The sequence below is a fragment of the Pelecanus crispus genome, chromosome 1 (genome assembly GCF_030463565.1).
Source record: "Pelecanus crispus isolate bPelCri1 chromosome 1, bPelCri1.pri, whole genome shotgun sequence".
In the NCBI taxonomy this organism is placed as follows: domain Eukaryota; kingdom Metazoa; phylum Chordata; class Aves; order Pelecaniformes; family Pelecanidae; genus Pelecanus; species Pelecanus crispus.
In genome coordinates, this window is record NC_134643.1 from 48,258,632 (window position 1) to 48,277,929 (window position 19,298).

The window sequence follows — 19,298 nt, forward strand, 5'->3', positions numbered from 1 at the left end:
TATTTTCATATTCATTAGAAATGGGAGGTTGCATAAGGAGCCCTGCTGAGCTTCAAGATATAAAAGCAACTTCAGGTTCCCCCTTTCAAGACAAGACAAATCAAAGGCTCAGAGGCAAAACAGCTCCCTGAGCTCTGAACGCCTTTCCCTCCCTCCTTCCTTCCCTCCCATCCACTCACCCACTCTCCCTCCCTCCCTCCCTCCCCTGCTCACAGTCCAGCCTCTGTCTAGGGAAGAGGCTCTCAAGCAGCCTTAGATGATTATGGATTTTCTGAGCGAGAAGTTTGCCCTGAAGAGCCAGCCGAGCAAGAACAGTGACTTTTACATGGGAGCAGGAGGCACTTTGGAGCACGTTATGGAAACTTTGGACAACGAGTCCTTTTATAGCAAAACGTCAGGCAGCAAATGCGTGCCGGCCTTCAACCCTCTGCAAAGGGCTGAGCATCACGTAAGGCTGGAGAGGACATCCCCCTGCCAGGACAACAACGGTGAGTCGCCATCCCGGGGTTACCCTCGCTCCTGCGCTTTGCTCTCCCTGGAGACGGGCAGGGGAGGCCAGGGCTTCTCCTGCCGGGGGAGGGCGCGGGCAGCCTTTGGGTGCTGCCATGCGAGGGGCTGCCGTGTAGCAGTAAATATAATGAGGATGATGATGGTCGTAACCATAATAATAATAGCAGCAATAACGATAATAGCAACAATAATAGTACTAGGAGCAGTACCGCGAAAAGGTGGCCGCCTGCTTCGAAGCCCTCTTTTCCTTTTAGCGCTGCCCCTGCGGCTGCCGCCCTCCCTGCCGGCCCCGGGCCGGCTCCCCTGGCTCGTCCCCGCCGCCACCGCGGGAGCGCAGCCACAGCCCGCCCGGCCCCGGGGCCGCCGGCGGGGAGGAGGCGGCCGGGGAAGGGAGGAGGCGGCCGGGGAAGGGCCGCGGCGGCCCCGCGGGGCCCGGCGGGTGCGGGGCGGCTCGGCCGCGGCTCCGGCCCCGCCGCCGGCCGCTCCCCGGCCGCTCCCGGCGGCGCCGAGGCTGGGGGCCGGCGGCCGGCGACCCCCGCGCCCGCTGCGGGCGGCGGCGCGTTGGCCCTGCGAACCCCACGGAAAGGCAGCCCCGGGCGCCGGCGGCCGCGGCACAGCGCGCACGGAGGGCTGGCGCTCGGCCGGCGGGGTGCCGGTGCAGGCTGGCAGCGGAAGGTCGCTCGGTCACCTTCGGTCCCTTCCAATAGCGCTCTGCCAGGGTACCGGGTTTGGGGTTTGGGGTTTTTTCTTTTTTTTTTTTTTTTTTTTTTTTTTTTTGGTGTGTCACTGAATAATGCATAATAGTCATTCCTCATACTGACCCAAAAACGACTTAGGTAATTCCAACAACACTGTCAAACAGTGTTTTATTTTGTTTTTTTTTTTTTTTTCCTAGCTGATCGGCAAGGAGAACGCGGAATATTTTGTTTTGTAAACATTTAAAAATTTCCCCGTTATTCCAACGTGATGTAAGTCATGTAGAGAAAAAATAATTAAAAAAAAAACCTTTTCCGAGCAGAATCGGAAAATATGGTTTAAGAAGATCAGCTGCGGCAATGAGACTAACAATATCTTCCATTTTTTGACTTCATCTAGGCATTGAAGTGTTTTTTTGACAACATCCTTTTTGTATGAAACAGTTTGTAAGAAATAACGACAGATTTCTGCAAGTGCAACTTAAAAAAAAAAAAAAACCTCTACAGAAAATTGATTTATACATTGAAGTTTTTCTTAATTAGCTCATTTAATGTGTGCCTTGGGGGCTTTGGGGCATTTCCTATCTATGTATGTATTGATGGTAAGTATCTAAAAATTGTGTTTGGTTAACATCAGCTCGGACTGAAAGGAAAGAAATTACTGAGAATGAAAGAAAATCCCAAAGCAAGCTTCTTATCGTATGCTACATGCCATCTTTGTAGATTTTAATTTCGGTAGAGTTTTTAAATTTTTTTTGCGTGTTTCTGAGAGAAAAAAAATGCTCTTTCGAATCCTGTGACACATCGCATGACTTTTTTAGTGATGTGAGATGTGTAAAAATAGAAAGAATAGGAAATGTTTTCATTTCTTATTAAGAAGCTACAGAGGAATTTTTCTTATCTCTACCACTCAGATTTTACCTAAAGAAAAATAGTTCCTGCAATCCTTATATAAAGTATATGAAACGATCTCTTTTAATAAGTTAACGTTTTGCAGAAACTCTGTGTATTTTGTAACCATAACAAACTTAATTGGAAACAATTCCGTTTTACAAATCCAGCAGAAGTATATGGAATCTTTTGAGTTTGTAAAGCGAAGTTCCTTTTCAGTTTCATTTGCTTCTTGATTTGTCAGTTTACAGCTATTTAGTTTATGTTACAGGGTTGGTTTTTTTTTTGTATTTTCATGGAGTTTTTAAAAACTGCCTCCAAGTTTAAAGGCACATTTGTCAAGAGCTTTATGCCACTTATACAAAAATCTGTTTTGGGCTAAGATTGCTTATCTGTGCAACTCTAGTTGAAGCTGATTTCATGGATTGTTAACTACTTTAGTGGCCGAGTAAAAATATTTGAGTATTCTCATGCAGTCTCCTTACACTGTGAGATTTTAGATGATATTTTCAGATACGATTCTCAGTTAAAATTCAGTGAGATTTAGTACTTTTACTCTGTTTGTGGTTAATATTACATATTCCTCTTCCACGATCTCGTGTAGAAATATGCAGCCGGATAGAATTTGGTTTCTTCTGAAACTGTTTTGTACAAACCCTTGAACCTAAAGCCCCCCCCTTTAACCAGTTATTTCCCTCCCCCACCTTGTGTACAGTGAACTACGGGATTACTAAAGTGGAAGGACAGCCTCTTCACACAGAGCTGAGCAGGCCCATGGACAATTGCAACAATCTCAGGATGTCTCCGGTGAAAGGGATGCAGGAGAAGGGGGAACTGGATGAACTTGGTGATAAGTGTGACAGCAATGTCTCCAGCAGTAAGAAGAGGAGACACAGAACAACTTTCACCAGTTTGCAGCTGGAGGAACTGGAGAAAGTATTCCAGAAAACTCACTACCCTGATGTCTATGTAAGAGAACAGCTAGCTCTGAGAACAGAGCTCACTGAGGCCAGAGTCCAGGTAGGAACCAAACTTCAGCATTTCCATGACAAGTTGTGCATTGTAGGAACTGGTACATGACACTCCCGGGGATTGTACAAAAGCCCATAAAGCTAAAGTACATAGCTTCTTTTGCTTTATTTCTTTATGGATATGAGCTGTTATGCTGCAGTACTAAAATAACTTGTTATTTTTAAAAATAGCTTGTGTTACCATTCTAGTAACTTGTTTAAAGGATGTGAAAACAACATCAATAGTAAAGCAGTCTTCATCTCTGGTAGTTCTGTTTTACCGTCAGAATTTCAGGCAGTGGATACATAAAGTGTTACATGTAAATATCCCATTAAAAAGATGTGTTGCATGTAGTTCAGACTGATGACAATGCAGAACTCAGCCACAGAGGATTCTGCGTGTGTTACAGCATGAAAAGTACGGTTTAAAAATTAATAAGATTCCTTGTTTAGATCCAAAGAGTATGCAGTGAAACTGCACATACATAGGTGTGTATAAATATATATATGTGTGTGTGTGTTTGTATCTGTGTAGAGCAAGGATGTAATCCTTTCATCTCTGTTGTATGGAATGAGCTTAAAAATCACAAAATTGGGAAGTACATTTGCTGGTTTTTAAACTTGCATAACTGATGGATAATGTTATTCTAATTTTTGGAACGAATCATACTGTTGACCACTTAGTGTAGTATTTGAGTATCTTAACTGCGTACAAAGTTGATTCATTCAGTATGTGCTCGTACAGTAATCGCAACAATATTTATGGCTTTGGATGTGCAATGGTGAGAAAAGAAGCTAAATATCCAGGAAATGCAACCCTTCCCCTCTGTTCAGACATCTTCCCTTAGAAAAGGGTGTAAGCTGCATTTTGTGAGTTTATCCTATTTTTAGAGATCTTCCCCATCCTGGCAATACTCATAATTTCAATTTAGGAATAGCAGTCCTGTTGATTCTTACAGACTGGGATTAATTTTTTTTAATTTAGTGACTTGAATATGATAACAACTTCACAACTTGTAATTAAACACATACTCACACATGCATATAAAGAAATAGACATCAGTGCACATGCATACAACAGAAATTAAACCAGGATCACTTTCAGAAATGAACTCAGCTAATTAACTTTTTAAAGAAGTGTTCTTTTCATGTCTGTTCAACCAGACAGCATTTTCACTGTTGTCATTGGAAAATAGAATCCAAAGCTGTGTGTCAGTTATATCAATACGATATCAGTGATGCCCATGGAATTTAGTTCAGTGGCTTTTAACTCTTCGGTCTCTGTGCAATCACCCTCTCTCTGAATTTGGTACAGTTTTCCAAGTATGACTTCCATTCGTTGGGATTTAGTCTTGACTTAAAAAACAAGCTTGCATAATTAGCACCATGCTCTAACCAACTGAGCTAACCCAGTTGGTCAATGTTAATGTTAAAACACTGTTTCTAGAACTGCATAATTCTGGAATAATAAGAACTATGCCAAGAATATCCAATGTAATATTCAGAATAGGGAGGGGAGAATTGGGCTAAAATGTGTCAACTGACTTTTTACACATTTTTTTCTAAGTTTTAGAAGCTTCATATGGTAAAAGTATTGAAAATAAGAGAGTAAATGTGAAAACATATATGTCTTCACCAGACTTTCACAGAATATCTATTTCTATTTTATTTAAACATGTCTCCCCTTTCTTAAAAGATAACCGATCTTTGCATTTCTCATATGCTAAATATGAAAGGAAATGGTGATCATTTTTATCCAGAGTAGCAACAGTATTCCATCACAAGATTAAGCAATTTAAAAGGCCTTACATCATTAGAGGCAAGCATCTGGCAATGCAAGGATAACAAGCAGCAGATTTTTACATTGCTTTGTGGAGGCAAATGGTTACTTTATCTTTGCCAAGAGTCAGTTTCTAGTAAAGTGATGTAAACAGAAACATTTTGGGGGATTGTCAAAGGAAAAAAATGTGTGCTTTTTTTCTCATTTAGTTACTATAAATTCAAGCAAATTGTTTGATTTAGTTTAGCAGAGTGATCAGCTGGATACCTTACCCACATTTCCCTTCACCGCCATTTCATCAAGATCCAATTTAATATTTGTCCTGCATACATGCAGAGAGCGCCAACCTGAACCTAATTTATCTGAGTTGTTCTCTTTCCTGCTGCATGTCAGTGAAGTAATTGGCACCCATTTTAAGGAGATTGTCAAGGTCTTTTTTCAATGAAAGAGCCTCATTACTAAATTCCCTTAGCGTGTTCTTGATGCCTCCTGTGGAGACAGGAGAATTTTTTTCCTTTTTGCTGAGCCTCAGGCATCATAAATAATACAATTTTACCAACAAGGTCCCTAACAATATATACTCAGCAGTTACATGCATGGGCTTTGCTTTGATTGCAGAGTACATTTTAAAAGATTGCACATACTAAATTTGCAACAAGTCCTTGGGAATTAAAATGAGCAAAATTATGCCCTGGTTGCTTAAGCAGCATCAAAGGACAGTTGAGTTCTCTAAAGATCAAGGCAAAAACTGAATTATAAAACAAACAGTGTTATTTTAAATATCCCACCATGAGGGATCAGAAAATATCCCTCAAAATGGGATTCACAGGCAGTGTCTATATTAAAAAAATCCATTCATGTATGTATATATCCAAATGGATTCATGATCCACTTAGCATGAATACTAACCAATGGCATTGTTTCCATAAAAAAAATAATGGTCCTGCTAGTAGTGTGACATCTTTAAAAGGAGCTGGAATGAGTTTGCTCATAGCTGAACAATAAAGACTTAGTTGGATAATAGTACTTTTGTAAAGGAACAGTTACTTTTCTTAGCAATCCTTTTAATTCATCAGGATAAGTCTTAACCAGTCCAAACTAAACTGTTTGAAAGAAAAAACTCTTTTGAAGACGACAGGAAAATGGCAGGTATCAGTCACAGCAAGAAATGTACATATAATAGGTCTTGAGATAACACCCGACACTCAGAATATTACAGAACAGTCCAAAGGTTATTTAAGCATAAAGAAAATAGCTTTTTGTTGACAACAAGGCATTGTTTCAGGTCTAAATTATTTCATAGTCTAAATATAAAGTGCCATTCTTTAGTTTTACTTTGTCAGAAACATACATATTTCCTAACATAAATGTGAAAAAATGTCACAATAGTTTTAAAACTGTCTGTGATCTTATGATTTTTTATTATCTTCCTGCCCTATTAGCTTTCCTTATAGAAGCTTTTTCTGCAGCACAGACTGGCGCCAGCTTTTCCTGCCTCTTCACTACTGCACTTGATAAAGATTATGTATACCTCTAGGAGGCAGATCATAGGTAGTCATATCAAGTCAGTGGGCATATGAAATTAAGAGAAAGTTTCTTTACAATTTGACTTGCTGCTGCTTGGTGATTTTCCTCTACAGAACTGAACTCTGTCAAAATTAGCACTGCCTGGCAGACTGATCTTTCCTCTGCTTTTTTTTTTTTTTTTTCTTTTTTTTTTTTTTTGATGCACTAGAAAGGAAATAGCATATAATTTTAAAATAACCAGAAATAACTTAAGCAGGTCTGACATTGAGAATATTGAAACTGCAAGAAATTCATCTTCAGGTGGAGAACTTACCTTTCTTAGACAAAGAGAAATTTTCAAAGCTACTGACCAAAATCTCTTGGCTTTTTCCTAAGACTCTTTGCACAGTATGCCACTGAGTTTACCTTGATGACTGTTTCCTCATTTGCTACAGGTTTGGTTCCAGAATCGAAGAGCAAAATGGAGGAAAAGAGAACGCTACGGTCAGATCCAGCAAGCTAAGAGCCATTTTGCTGCCACCTATGATATATCTGTTCTTCCAAGGACTGACAGCTACCCTCAGGTATGGTAAAGACCAAGTAGTACTTTGGTTCTACATTTACCTTCTCTTCCATCCTTAGGCACACATGTGCACAGAAGGTGCATGAAGACTTTCCTGTGTTTAGATTTCTGTGTTCTTTAGACACATCGACAGGACACACCACTGAATGAATAATGAAGTCTTAAAATACAAGTATTTTTTAAAGAACAATCCTACTAGGAGCTGTGGAGTTTTGCATAAGTTATGCACTGGGAATGGCTGGCAATACAGTTGTGCAGTGAAGTCTTTTCTGCACATAAAATTATGTGGGGATTTGAATCACTTCTAGGTCCATACACAAATTCTGGATGACACCTAGATCCATTGAGAGTGACAGGAATGATGCCATTTTATGTAATAAGGTCTGTAATTTTATGTAATAAGGTCAGAATTTAACTTCCGGGGTACTTGTATTCACAAGCACAACTGTCTTAACAGCTCTGGTCTCGTATGCTTTCGTAAGATGAGGCATAAACTATGTGATCTCTAGGCAACCTCCTTCTTACGTATTAATCATGCACAATTTCTTTACAGACCTCAACAGACCAAGTCTTTTACTAGCATGAAACCATATTATGGCCATGTACAATCAGAATTGAATGTATATGGTTGGGAGAGGAAGGCAGGAGCTCTCTCGGACACTAGTAGTTTGTTTATTTTTTTTTTTTCCTTTTTCAGTTCTCTGTTAGTATATAGTAAGTTATTACTGTGTAAGAAGATCAGAATCTTCTGTTTCTGTTCTCCAGTCCTTTGGTTTACTGCCTTGCCTCACTCTCTGCTATTGTTTTTCTGCTTGCTTGCTTGTTTTCGTACATTGAATACTTTTATTCTGAAGCTATTGTTTTTCATATCTCTAGTTTCCCATTGCCTTTACCACATAATTAAAAAAAAAAAAAAGCATCATACAAAACAAAAATCTTGTATGGGTCCCTGTGGTAGAGTCCTTCTACTGCTGGTGTTCTGGTGCTTTTCTAGTTCATTAGGTAGCAGGGTCTCTGCCAGCCTTAGGAATATACTCATATTCTGTGTGGGCCTGCTTTGGTCATGCTCTGCGTTGGGTGAATGTGATTAGCTTTGAACGAGAGGCCTCGGGCCTATGTGTCATGTACCCAGCTCCCTGGAGAAGGTTCCGTGTTACTAGGTTTGGTGCCTGGGCCAGAGCTGGTTTGTGGTCCAGCAGCTCGGAGCATGGGTACAACCATTTCAGATCAGGCACTCATCAGTCTGCCTGTTTTTGTTTTATAATGTAATAGTGCATTAGCCCAAATTACATCAGAAACTGCTGCATGATATACTCTGTGTTTAAGTAGGAGGACACAATACTTGTTTGAGACTTACCTAGGTGGAGGTGTGCAAAAAAACCGTAAGCACTCCTGGGCAGATTCACAAAGACATAGGTGCACAGTCACTCACAGATCTCACTCAAGGTGTTCAAGTATCTTTTGAAGGCCTTTCTGACTTACCTATAGCATCACAAGAGATGATACAAGGAATAGTACTTAAGCTTTGGGCTTTGTATCCCTGACAGTTCCCTAGACTAAATTTTGTGTCTCAAAGCTCATCTTGTATTTTTAGTAGGACTTCATCCACAAATTTTCCCAATTGACAGAATTTTCATTAGCATAAGATATTGGAAGTCACTGGTAAGCACTTAAAATGTTTGTCCTAAAATTAATGTTTTTCAGAAAGAAACACTTCGGAATTATATGAGAACATCATCCATAAAAATCTAAACCCAGTGAAATATCTATTCTGTACTTTCAGATTGTTAAAAAGATGAGTGAATTCACTGCATTTCCATTTATGGATTTGTTAAAAAACATCTTTCCTAGGCTGATGACACAACTAAGCTTCAGCCTGGCAAAACTTTCTATCAATTTATAAGTTCTTAAAAAAAGGAGATTGAAATGTAAGTGTTGGTACCATAACCTTAACTAAAACATCTCTAAAATGTGTAGGAATATAAAATGCACACTCCTTCATAAACATAAATACGTAGTACTCACTACAACCACAGGCTAACAGACTGCAGGTAAACAGACAGGCACAAACACATAATTGAGTCTGGTCACCTGCACAAGAAAGTTGTGTTGTACTGTACTGTATTTCATGAACAAGGAGCTAAATGAAGGTGTGAGTCTACTTCACATTGGCTATTTCAGTTGAGTGCTTGCATGCATAGTGATGAGAACAAGGTATCTTACTCCTCAGTGAAGAAGGTTTGCTGTATACTTTGCTGTATACTGGAATATGAATAGGTATCCAGGCAATTATCACAGAACAGTCAATGGACTTACGGTCTTGCTAACCTGGTAGTAATTCTTCATAGTTTCACATTCTTAAATCCTCACCTTTGGTAAAACCATGTGTGTATCATATACATAATATTTCCAATGAGAATGCTTGAGATAACAAAGATCTGTATTAAAAACACAATGAACACTAACATGACTACATTCAAATCTTTTGAACTAGATGTCCATTTATAAGTGCTTCACTTATGGAAAATAAATATACAGTACATGACTTGCTATAAACTCATTAATCTATTCTACACTTCAAGCATAAAGAGATATCTAAAATTGTGATCTGCATGTTTGGTTTTAGTGTTATAGATTGATTTCCCAGAACAATTCTGTTATTTCAGTACGGTTAATGCAAGAAAGGAATTGATGCATCCTTTTTCTTTTTTTTTTTTTTCCTTTTTTTTTTCTGTGTACAAGCACTCTTATTGTGACATTGACATCAGTAATTATTAGACAGGCTATGACATACTTTTAGGTAACTAGTTTTTCTTGGCGATTGTGGAACACAGACCACTAGAGCTTGTTTATGAAGCTTTTATTAACATGGGGGAAAACAGATTCTGTTTCTGGCAAAAAATATAGGATGATGTTGAAAAAGGATAAAATCAAGCTGCGATATTTACTGCTGTGTGGCAGAAGGAACAGGACCTGTTGTGAATTTCTGGTGTCAATTATATGAATTTGCAATTTGAAGATTTCTGTTTTGAGCCCCACCACGGCTATGTTCCCAAAGCAGACATCCCACTTGCATTCCAGCAGAAACATCAGTCTCTTTTGCAGTCAACAGAGGGTGCGGAGACCCCTGCTTAGTCTCTTCACCAATTATCTTCATCAACTACAAATTAAGAACATGATGCTGCTATGTCTTGTGTGACAATGTAAACCTGAAAGGTTTCCTTGTGAGGAAATGATCTTTTCAACTTATTTCAGATAGAAGGTTGGCTCTGAGTCAGAGTATGGTTGAGGTTGGAACAGACCTCTGGAGGCGGTCTGGTCCAACCCCCATTTCTATAATCCAGTCTAATTTTACTATTAAATTACACATCTTCAAAATAGTAATAAACAATTTAGGTTTTTTTTTTTTTCTAGACCATAATTGCTTACTTTGCTAATTCAGTCTAACCTTAATTATTTTTACAGTATGTTGACTTTAGGTATTACTTACTGTGCAAAATAGTTGCTCAGTTGGCTGCCAAGAAGTTAAGTATCTCCTAAACTGTCCAAATTCTGCACGCATAGATCTTCCGTTAATTATGCTGGCAACACCTGGATTCCAGAGGAGGACAGTTAGTATAATATTCCAGAATGATCACCTGTTATCCACATATTTTTTATTATCACATTTTTATTATCACACTATTATTATCACATTATCACATTTTTTTTTCTAGGCTTTAACATTAAAAATACCACAGAGTTGTTAAGCTTTTACTCAGATGAAATATTTAACTTTTGACAACATTGTGCTGAAAATCAGATTTTTTTCTAGAAAAATGTTATATACAGTACTTTTCATTCATTTTGGTAAAAGGTTTCACTTTCATTAGTTTCAGTATTTAAGCTTCAAGTTTCTCTTGCAGATGCAACACATTGTGGTCTGTCATCTTAAGTGCACTCAAAAAACTATTCACTGGTTAAAACTCTTTTCCCAGACACTTTGAGCCTCATTAGCCAGCAATATTCTGCTGACTATATCAAAGCTAAGAGGCAGCATTCTAATGTGAGTGGGGAAATGTTAGTGAACAAGCAGTATTTGATTCAGTCACCTAAATACAGTGCTGTTTAAGATGTCTTGGGATATATGAGACACTGTTACAGTGCTGATGAACAGGACTTACAAGAAGCATGCATCCTTCAGAGGAGGCAGCTGGTGGTCAGATAGATATTAGATGCTTGTGTTTAGGAAACTTAACCAAAGGGATTTTTATGCCAGAGATGGGTTCCCTTTAAAGTTGGTGAAAATCTAGTCAATTAAGTTTTCTCTTCCTAAAGTATAAGGTACAAAATAAGTAAGATGATCTCTAAAAGTGTATTTTTCTCTCTGATGCTTGGTTCAGCTGCAGGCATCTATAGTTATCTTAGATGGATTTATTTATCATGTGTTGGGAGAGGAACAATAAAAAGGTTGCTTAGACTTGCTCTTCTCTTACCTTATTGGTCTTTACTTGACTACTTTTGCTGTCCTATGCCAGCAAGAAGGCTAATGTGACAAAGGGCACTTGAGCTTTTTAGATTTAATGTAAATAAACATGAAATTGTATCCTTGAAGGGCAGATATAAGGGGCAATGTTCTTCCCTAGCCTAGTCTCTTTCCATACTTTGCATCTTCTCTTTTTGCTTGTTATTTGAGTCTAATTCATTTGTTGTCATTGTTCTTCTAAGTTCTTTTGAAAGGATTTATCCTGTCACACCATTATACTTTCTGTCTTACTATCACACATGTAATGTATTGTTTACTTCTCTTTACTTGAAAATGTGGGCAACAGTGGGATAGGACTGAATTTAATCTTTTTTTTTTTTGGTGGAAAAACCCAGCCTAGTGCAGGTGGAAATCCTGAGGAGACAAAAGCAATTCAAAGGTATGGGAACTGGAGTGATACAGAAGGTGTAGAAAGAAGGAAGAATGTTGAAATCTCAAAAATAGAAGGAAGAGGCTGAAGTTTACATTCCATCCACCAGGCTGATAAATCAAATTAAATATGTTGAACAGCATGGCATCACATGATTTGTTTTGGCAATCAAAGAGTGTAGAAGTGGTATCAGTATACACGTGTTATGTACTAAGTCCTTGGATCGTCATTACAGTTCTGCTCTAGCCTTAGTACATATGGGTAATTCTCATTAGCAATAATCAAAGTTACATGCTCCAATTAAATCTTTCATATGGCATATATTAGGCACCACATGTTACATGACAATTCTTTTAACTGTAGTAGACATATAAATGACAGTTAATCACAATAGTTCATTAAGGCTATGGGTACACTGATTAAGTAGGAGTAGATGTGGTAGACATATCTGAACTAGCTTCAAAGAAATTTTGTCATATACTCGTGCTGTCTAGCTGTGACAGCATGGAGCTCAGGCTGGGCTACCACCTGGATGGTACGTTGCTTGCTGCATATGTGCTGACTGTTGCACTGCTGTGGCTGATCTTCCAACAAGAGTAACACTTCTAATCTTTTTGGGTGGTGTCTGTTCCACAAAAAGTAATTTGTGCACTGTGCTTTTATTTTTTATTGGTTCTAAACCATCGCTGTATGTGGTCCTCCTTGCAGTCTCAACATTCAGCTTGTTGCTTTTTTTTTTTTTTTTGTGAAACATGTATTTCTTTAAGTCTGTGAGTGACTTTAGCTGGGGCTCAATTATAAGGCAAATCCTTTTTTTTTTCTGAGATAGAAACTTCTTTTTAATAATATTTTTCAAAGTATGAAATTTTGTCTTTAACTGTATCATAGATGTGAAACATAATTAATTCTTATTATAACTGGCCCTGAGATTGCAGTAGGGAGAAGCTACATTTTATCTACAAAACATCCTGTACAAGAATGGAAGCTTGATGACTTTTCAAATCCTGCATTATTTTGCACCTTAGCAAACTTGTTAAGCATGGAATCAAATGAACAGATTTATATTTTGTTCACTGTATGTAAGGCCTAAATATGGACTGAATGGGTCTATCGCATATTTTAGAGCTGTAGCATTTAGCCTTTCACTACCATGGGCCAACTTACATTTTATGAACATATCTGAAAATGGTGCGCTGCAGCTCTCTCATATGTACCTGAACCCAATACAGTACAGGTGATCTTCACATGTTCATTAAATCCAAGGGCTCCTATAAAATGATCACAAATTATACCAAGAAGTATTCTGTCTAGTTATAAAGGAAAAAATACAATGAGAGTGGTAAAGCCTTGGAGCAAGTTGCTCACAGAAGTTATTGAATCTCTGTAGCTGGAGCTACTCAAAACTTGACTGGATAGGGCTTGAGTAACCTGATCTAAATTCAAAGCTATCTGTGAGCAAGGGTTTGGAATAATAATCCCAGAGGTCCTTTTCAGGTTAAATTATTCTGAGAATCTATGAATCTGCAAACTTGGGAAGTACAGGCAAATTTCTGCTCATACTTTGGATGTTCTTAAGAGGCCCCCAGAAGAAAAATACTGTGGCAAGTGACAGACCAAATTAATTGTGCTGATGGACTAGGAACAGCCTACAGGTCATAAGTTGTAAACTAGCAGTTTTGAGCAGTTTAACAGCTATTGCTCTTAATCTGCCTAAAGTAGCTCCTTGTGCAAGCACAGTTTTCATGTTTTCTGGCAGTGCAAGGATTGCTGCTCACACAAAGAGAGGAGTGACAAAAATTTAGCAAATCAGTCTCTTTGACATTTATGTTTTCTGTAATTGGGTAAATCCTTAACTGTTCAGTTAGTGCCACTGTTGCCTCCCTTGAAACGCCCAGGAACATCCTGAAAACAGAGTCAATGTGTAGTTTCTAATTACTTACTAGAGTAATTATAATAACATATAACATAAGATAGCATATATTATGTAATATAACAACAACAACAACAATAATAACTTATTACTTCATAACTAGAGATCTTAAAAGAGATTAACATTTTGTTTCCCATACGAAGGATTAAACCAGATGTCCACTCCAATAGAAGCTGTGTGTCTTATATGTGTGACTGTTGGAAAAAGACTCCAGTCTGGATAGGCAGGTGACTCAGGTAGCATGAGACAAGACATTTGGTGATGGGAGAACCAAAACTGGGCAAATGACAGTATAGCTCTCAGAAAATTTGGAAATATGAGTTTATATGATTTCTCCAGGTGCTGTGTAAGAAGGCTAAAGCTCCAGGAGCTTGAGATTTTAGCAGAAAAAAGGCAATGACACCAAGTGGGATGACCAATTACCTCAGCTAATTTTCCTCTGCAGTTTCAAGCAGAAAGTCATATGCTTAGGAAATGATATCATAACCATGTTAACAAACATAACTCTCCAGTTATGTTCTTGTCACAGCTATGAAATCCTACTTTTTTTTTTTTTTCTATCGGGAAGGGTGTGTGTGGGGGTGTGTGTGTGTATAAAACATACAGTAGGTAAATATATTGAAGGGCTCTGGTAATTTCATGGTAACCACAAGAGCAAAGCTCAAGTTGTTTGTGATGTTAACAGAAACCAGAGATGTGCTGTATGTATAGCCTCATTCACAGTCTCTGAATTGGCTTTTATATAGTTCATGGATCACACAAGAGTTTAAGAGGAAAAATATTTTCTTTAAATTCATGTACATAATGTCCCTTTTCCTTCTAACATACCAGAAGAAGGTCTGATAATTTTGACTTATTGTAAAACATTACTGTATTTATTTTTAATACAGGAATACCTTCTGCACCTAAATTTCACTATAAAATATTTATGTTGTAAATCCTTGCTAAGAAATTAAAATCTAATATCAAATGTGAAGTCACTTAACTAAAATGAACAGAACATTTATATGACTGAAACATTCTTTTGAAAAGCATAACTGTCTCATGAGAGAAGGTGTAAAGCTTTCCTAGCATCTTGTGACATTTCTGAAGTTAAATTTCCTAATTTGGATTCCTTCCTCTAAAGAAGAAACCTAGGGCTCCCCTTTGAAAATTTTAGGAATAAATAGCTTGTCCACACATTTCTTTAACAAGACATTGGTGTATTTTAGGATTTGCAGCTGAATTCTGTTCTCATTTACACCTGTGCAATCTCACTGAAGCTAAATTGAAAGAGATTTGTCTAGGATAAAAATATCAGGAAAAGTGGTGGTACTAAACTTAGTTTACTGCAAACCAAACTACTAGAAATATGGAAGGAAAGAGTGATTTTGTGATACCTCCAGACCACATAGGTTATTGGGCACTTTCAAACTGGGCCTCTGAACCTTTTGAAGTCTTCCCATCATGACAGTATTAAAGGCAATCTCGTGCATGTTCCTATTTAAACAGAGTTTTTTTGAAAATTCTTCCCATAATTATATCTGTGCAGCCTGGGTGACTGCAGCATTTGGCATAGCGTTTCTTAGAAAGACATCTTAGTAAGTCAGATAAATGCGACTTTGTTGCATCTGAGTTAGTTTTGGGATGATGAGCTCCTTCAGAATTAGCTCCTGTATTAGAAGTTGCATAGATGAACTAGTCTCTCCCTGGGCAAATTTACCCTGTTGTGAAGATTCTGAGACTAACCATTGGCCTGGAAATACCATCAAAAAGAATGTGGTTTTGTGTACACGTGTTTGAAATAGATCTTTTTTTTTTTTTCTGGATTCTTTTTTAGCTTTATCAGCTCCCTGTTTCAATTCAGTAAAGAGTTGTACCAGTAAAACAAGCTGAAGTGGAACAGCATGGAAATAGGAATGCGTGATTTGTTTTGTAGGAAGAAAGGGGAAGAAAACCCCAACAGTTGCTTAATCTGTCATTGCTGCTTCAAGGAATGCATATGTAACCATGAAATACAATAAAGTACAATTAAAAGTTTTTAGTGTTCCTGAACAAAAACAAAAAAGACAATGATTTTTGTATGGATGACTGGGTTTCTGATTTTCCCAGTTCATGACTGAGACAGAATGTGTGCAGCTTAGGCTTTGAAGTGAAGTGGAGATGGTCTCTGGATTTTGTAGGCTTTCAGCTGCTATCTTCTTTACTACTCTCCTCTGTAGTCTAACCACATGTTATGTGAGTCCAAAGTCATTAAGTGTGAGAAGGCAGTAAGCCTTATGAGTCTTAGTAGATGACTTCTTGGTTGCTGTGCACTTAACTACCACACTTTCCAGCTCTTTCAGCGTCCCTTGTTTCCTTCTTGTCACATTCTGTAAATCTGTAGCAGGATCTGAGACACCTTCCAGGCAACAGGACACACAGGAATCCCTGAATCCTGAGCTATGACAGATGTACTGCTCTCTTTGAGAATGTTCTGTGTGGTTGAATGCAACAAACTTTCATAGGCAAGACAATGGTTCACATTGGTCTGGATATGTCCTTTAATCCCCAGATAAACCACCTATTCTCTGAAGATCAAAAAAAAAGTTTGTCTGATTATAAGTCAAAACTGGCTCAGGTGGGTTAATTAAGGATTAATAAGGCAGCTGAGGATCACGTCAAGCTGCAGAGGGTCTCCCATGGGTGGATGTTTGAGAGTCTATTAAAAACTGCTGAAGGGAGGAGGGAAGGATGGGAACTGGAAAGTTCTGAAACTCTCACTAGAGTCTCTTTCCTCCTGTAGATCTCAGGAGGCCCACAAGAAGGAGGAAAAATCCTTGATATCCTTCCCCAGGCACCTTATTCACTCCATTACCTCTCAGCAGACCACCTAAGATATGCAGGAGCAGATGCCTGAGGTGTGCCCCACTAGCTGTGCATATGTGTGTGTGTAGAAAGGCAAGCTGCATTCACATGAGGGCGTGTGGAAGTGTGTGCATGCCTGTATGTGTGCATGTCTGTGTGAACAAGGAGTTGGGCAGACCAAGAATTTGGGGAGATGTGTTGTTACTGTGACTTTTCCCCAGCCTTCTGCAGGAAAACAAAATGAAGCATGTACTGGTTCTTTTTTGATGCTGATGTTGCCAAGGAGCCCAAATTAGTTTGTCAGCTCCTGATGACCCCTGCTAATACAGCTGTTCAAAATATTAACTTTTAGAATAAGACTTTGTCTCATCCGTGCTATCTGCACTAGATCTCAGCTAGATGAGTTCAGTGAACCATAATTTATCTCTGTAGCTTGTTGGTGGTTTGGTGGGTATGTGCTGTTGCAAAGTAATAGGACAATGAGAAGAAAAACAATTCAGCATTAGAAACATGTTTTCATTCTGTGTGCCTGTATGTCTGTCATAATTCATTACTTCCCCTGACCTCTAATTTGGCAGAAAAAAATCACTCAACTAGAGAGATAACCTACATATCTTAAAGCCAAAATTCCTTTGTCTATGGATTTGGAATGTGAAGGCAAAATTAAGTTTGAAGTGGGAATTGACTTTACAGTGCTAACCGAAGAGTAATTGCAATTACTCCAATGTATAGCAGAGAACAAAGACATGTGGGCTCAATCCCAGTGCATCAGAGCAATGATATACTGAACAGACAACAGATTCTGAGGATGAAGACAAATTTAGGAAAGTAAAAAAGGGTATAGTTACTGGCTGAGAAGTTCTGTACTGTGAATGAGGGCTACGAATGTCTTGTATCATGATATTTGTATGTTCTTTTAAAAAAATCAGCATTCAGGAAAGAGATGTAAGTAAAAGAGGAGAAGAAATATGAAGCTGTATGTTCTATAATGGTGAATGCAAGTGAGAAATGACCGAGGAAGTCAGAATATGTCAGAAATTATATCCATATAGTACTGATAGATATAAAGAGTAGAGAGTTTAAAAAGACAGAAGGACAGCTACTGAGTGTGAAGCTTGATTAAAGCAAAGCGAATAGAGGAGGAATGAAAGCATGCACAGTCTGAGATAATGACAGGAGCTGACTTGTGCTAGGCCTTGAAAATCTTTCTGTCTGCTCATCTAGTAACAAACAAGTGAAAAATACCTATCCATAAATAGCATCTATACATAGATGATAGGAGAAGGCCTGAGACTCAGAATGAAGCTTTAAGTGACTGCCAAGTATAGAAGGCATTACACATCAAAGCTTGAATACGTGGTTACTCCAGATCTTCAGCAGACATTGCTGGTAACCACAAAGTTTGTCTCCTAGTCTGTCATGCAACGTTTTCCAGGGACACACAGTGCAGCCAGTTAAGGCTGAGAGCTGAAACAGAAACGCCCTCAAGTATAATTTCGTATAAAAACATCATTAAAGGAATTTTTATCTTAAAAACATCTTTGAAACAACTTTATGAAAAACTCTTGGATGTATTATCAACAATGCCTGTATTTTATGGATTAATTTGTTTTAAAGTAATTAAGCAAGGCTTCTCAATATTTAATTTTGGAAATACCTGTTGGGCTTTGTTCCTTGAGAAATCCTGGTTTGTTTTGTTCACCCTTTTACACTGTTTCCTACCATTACACTAAGAAAGTTTTCTGATGAGGAGGAGCTTTTATGGTGAAAACAGCCATGATATTGTACACTGTTTTGACACGTTTTCTTTGAAGTCAGTTCTGTGCTTCCACTAATATTACTGACTGGCTGAGCTGATGGCATCCTGAGGTTCAATGGTAAACACTCAGGGTAGAGCCACAGAGCAAACAGATGACAGTGCAGGGTATATGATTCAGCAGCCCTTGCTGTTAAGTGAATGATCCAGTATTTTGACTCAGGTAATGTCTTCACAGTATTTTCTAATATGATTGCAGAGAACTAGTAAAGTACTTGTTGCTTGTTTTAGAGGAGAACTAATAATGGATGTGTGAAGTAAAGCAAACCAAGCATTGCAGAAAACAAAAGATGAACTATCTAAATTTAATCTTATTTATTTTATATGTTCCAGATTCAGAACAATCTGTGGGCAGGCAATGCGGCTAGCGGTTCTGTGGTTACCTCCTGCATGCTACCACGAGATACGTCCTCCTGTATGACACCTTATTCCCATTCACCCCGGACAGATTCTGGCTACACAGGCTTTTCAAACCACCAGAATCAGTTCAGCCACGTGCCCCTCAATAATTTTTTCACTGACTCTTTACTTTCTGGGGCAACCAATGGACATGCTTTTGAAACAAAGCCGGAGTTTGAAAGGAGGTCCTCCAGCATTGCAGTTCTACGGATGAAAGCCAAAGAGCATGCTGCCAATATTTCCTGGGCCATGTAATATAGCAGTACCCTTTCTTCATTTCCTTTTTTTTTTAATAGCAAACTGAAAACATTTTTATTTCCCATATTTAAAGGACACTACAATAAGCTGCTGTGTGTGGAATGCTAGAAATCACAATATACCTGATGTCTGCTTAAACAAATGCAATATAATATTTAACAATAAAACAAGAATAAACCAAATAAATTTACCATGCATC

At 38.4% G+C, this 19,298-nt stretch overlaps 1 protein-coding gene across 1 annotated transcript; it reads left to right on the forward strand.

Moving 5' to 3' along the window:
* Window positions 1–256: 256 nt before the first annotated feature.
* ALX1 (ALX homeobox 1) lies at window positions 257–19,096 on the forward strand. Its single transcript, XM_075727592.1, has 4 exons — window positions 257–488; window positions 2,812–3,116; window positions 6,848–6,976; window positions 18,776–19,096. The coding sequence occupies exons 1-4, from the start codon at window positions 257–259 to the stop codon at window positions 19,094–19,096; spliced, it is 987 nt and encodes a 328-aa protein (XP_075583707.1).
* Window positions 19,097–19,298: the final 202 nt, after the last annotated feature.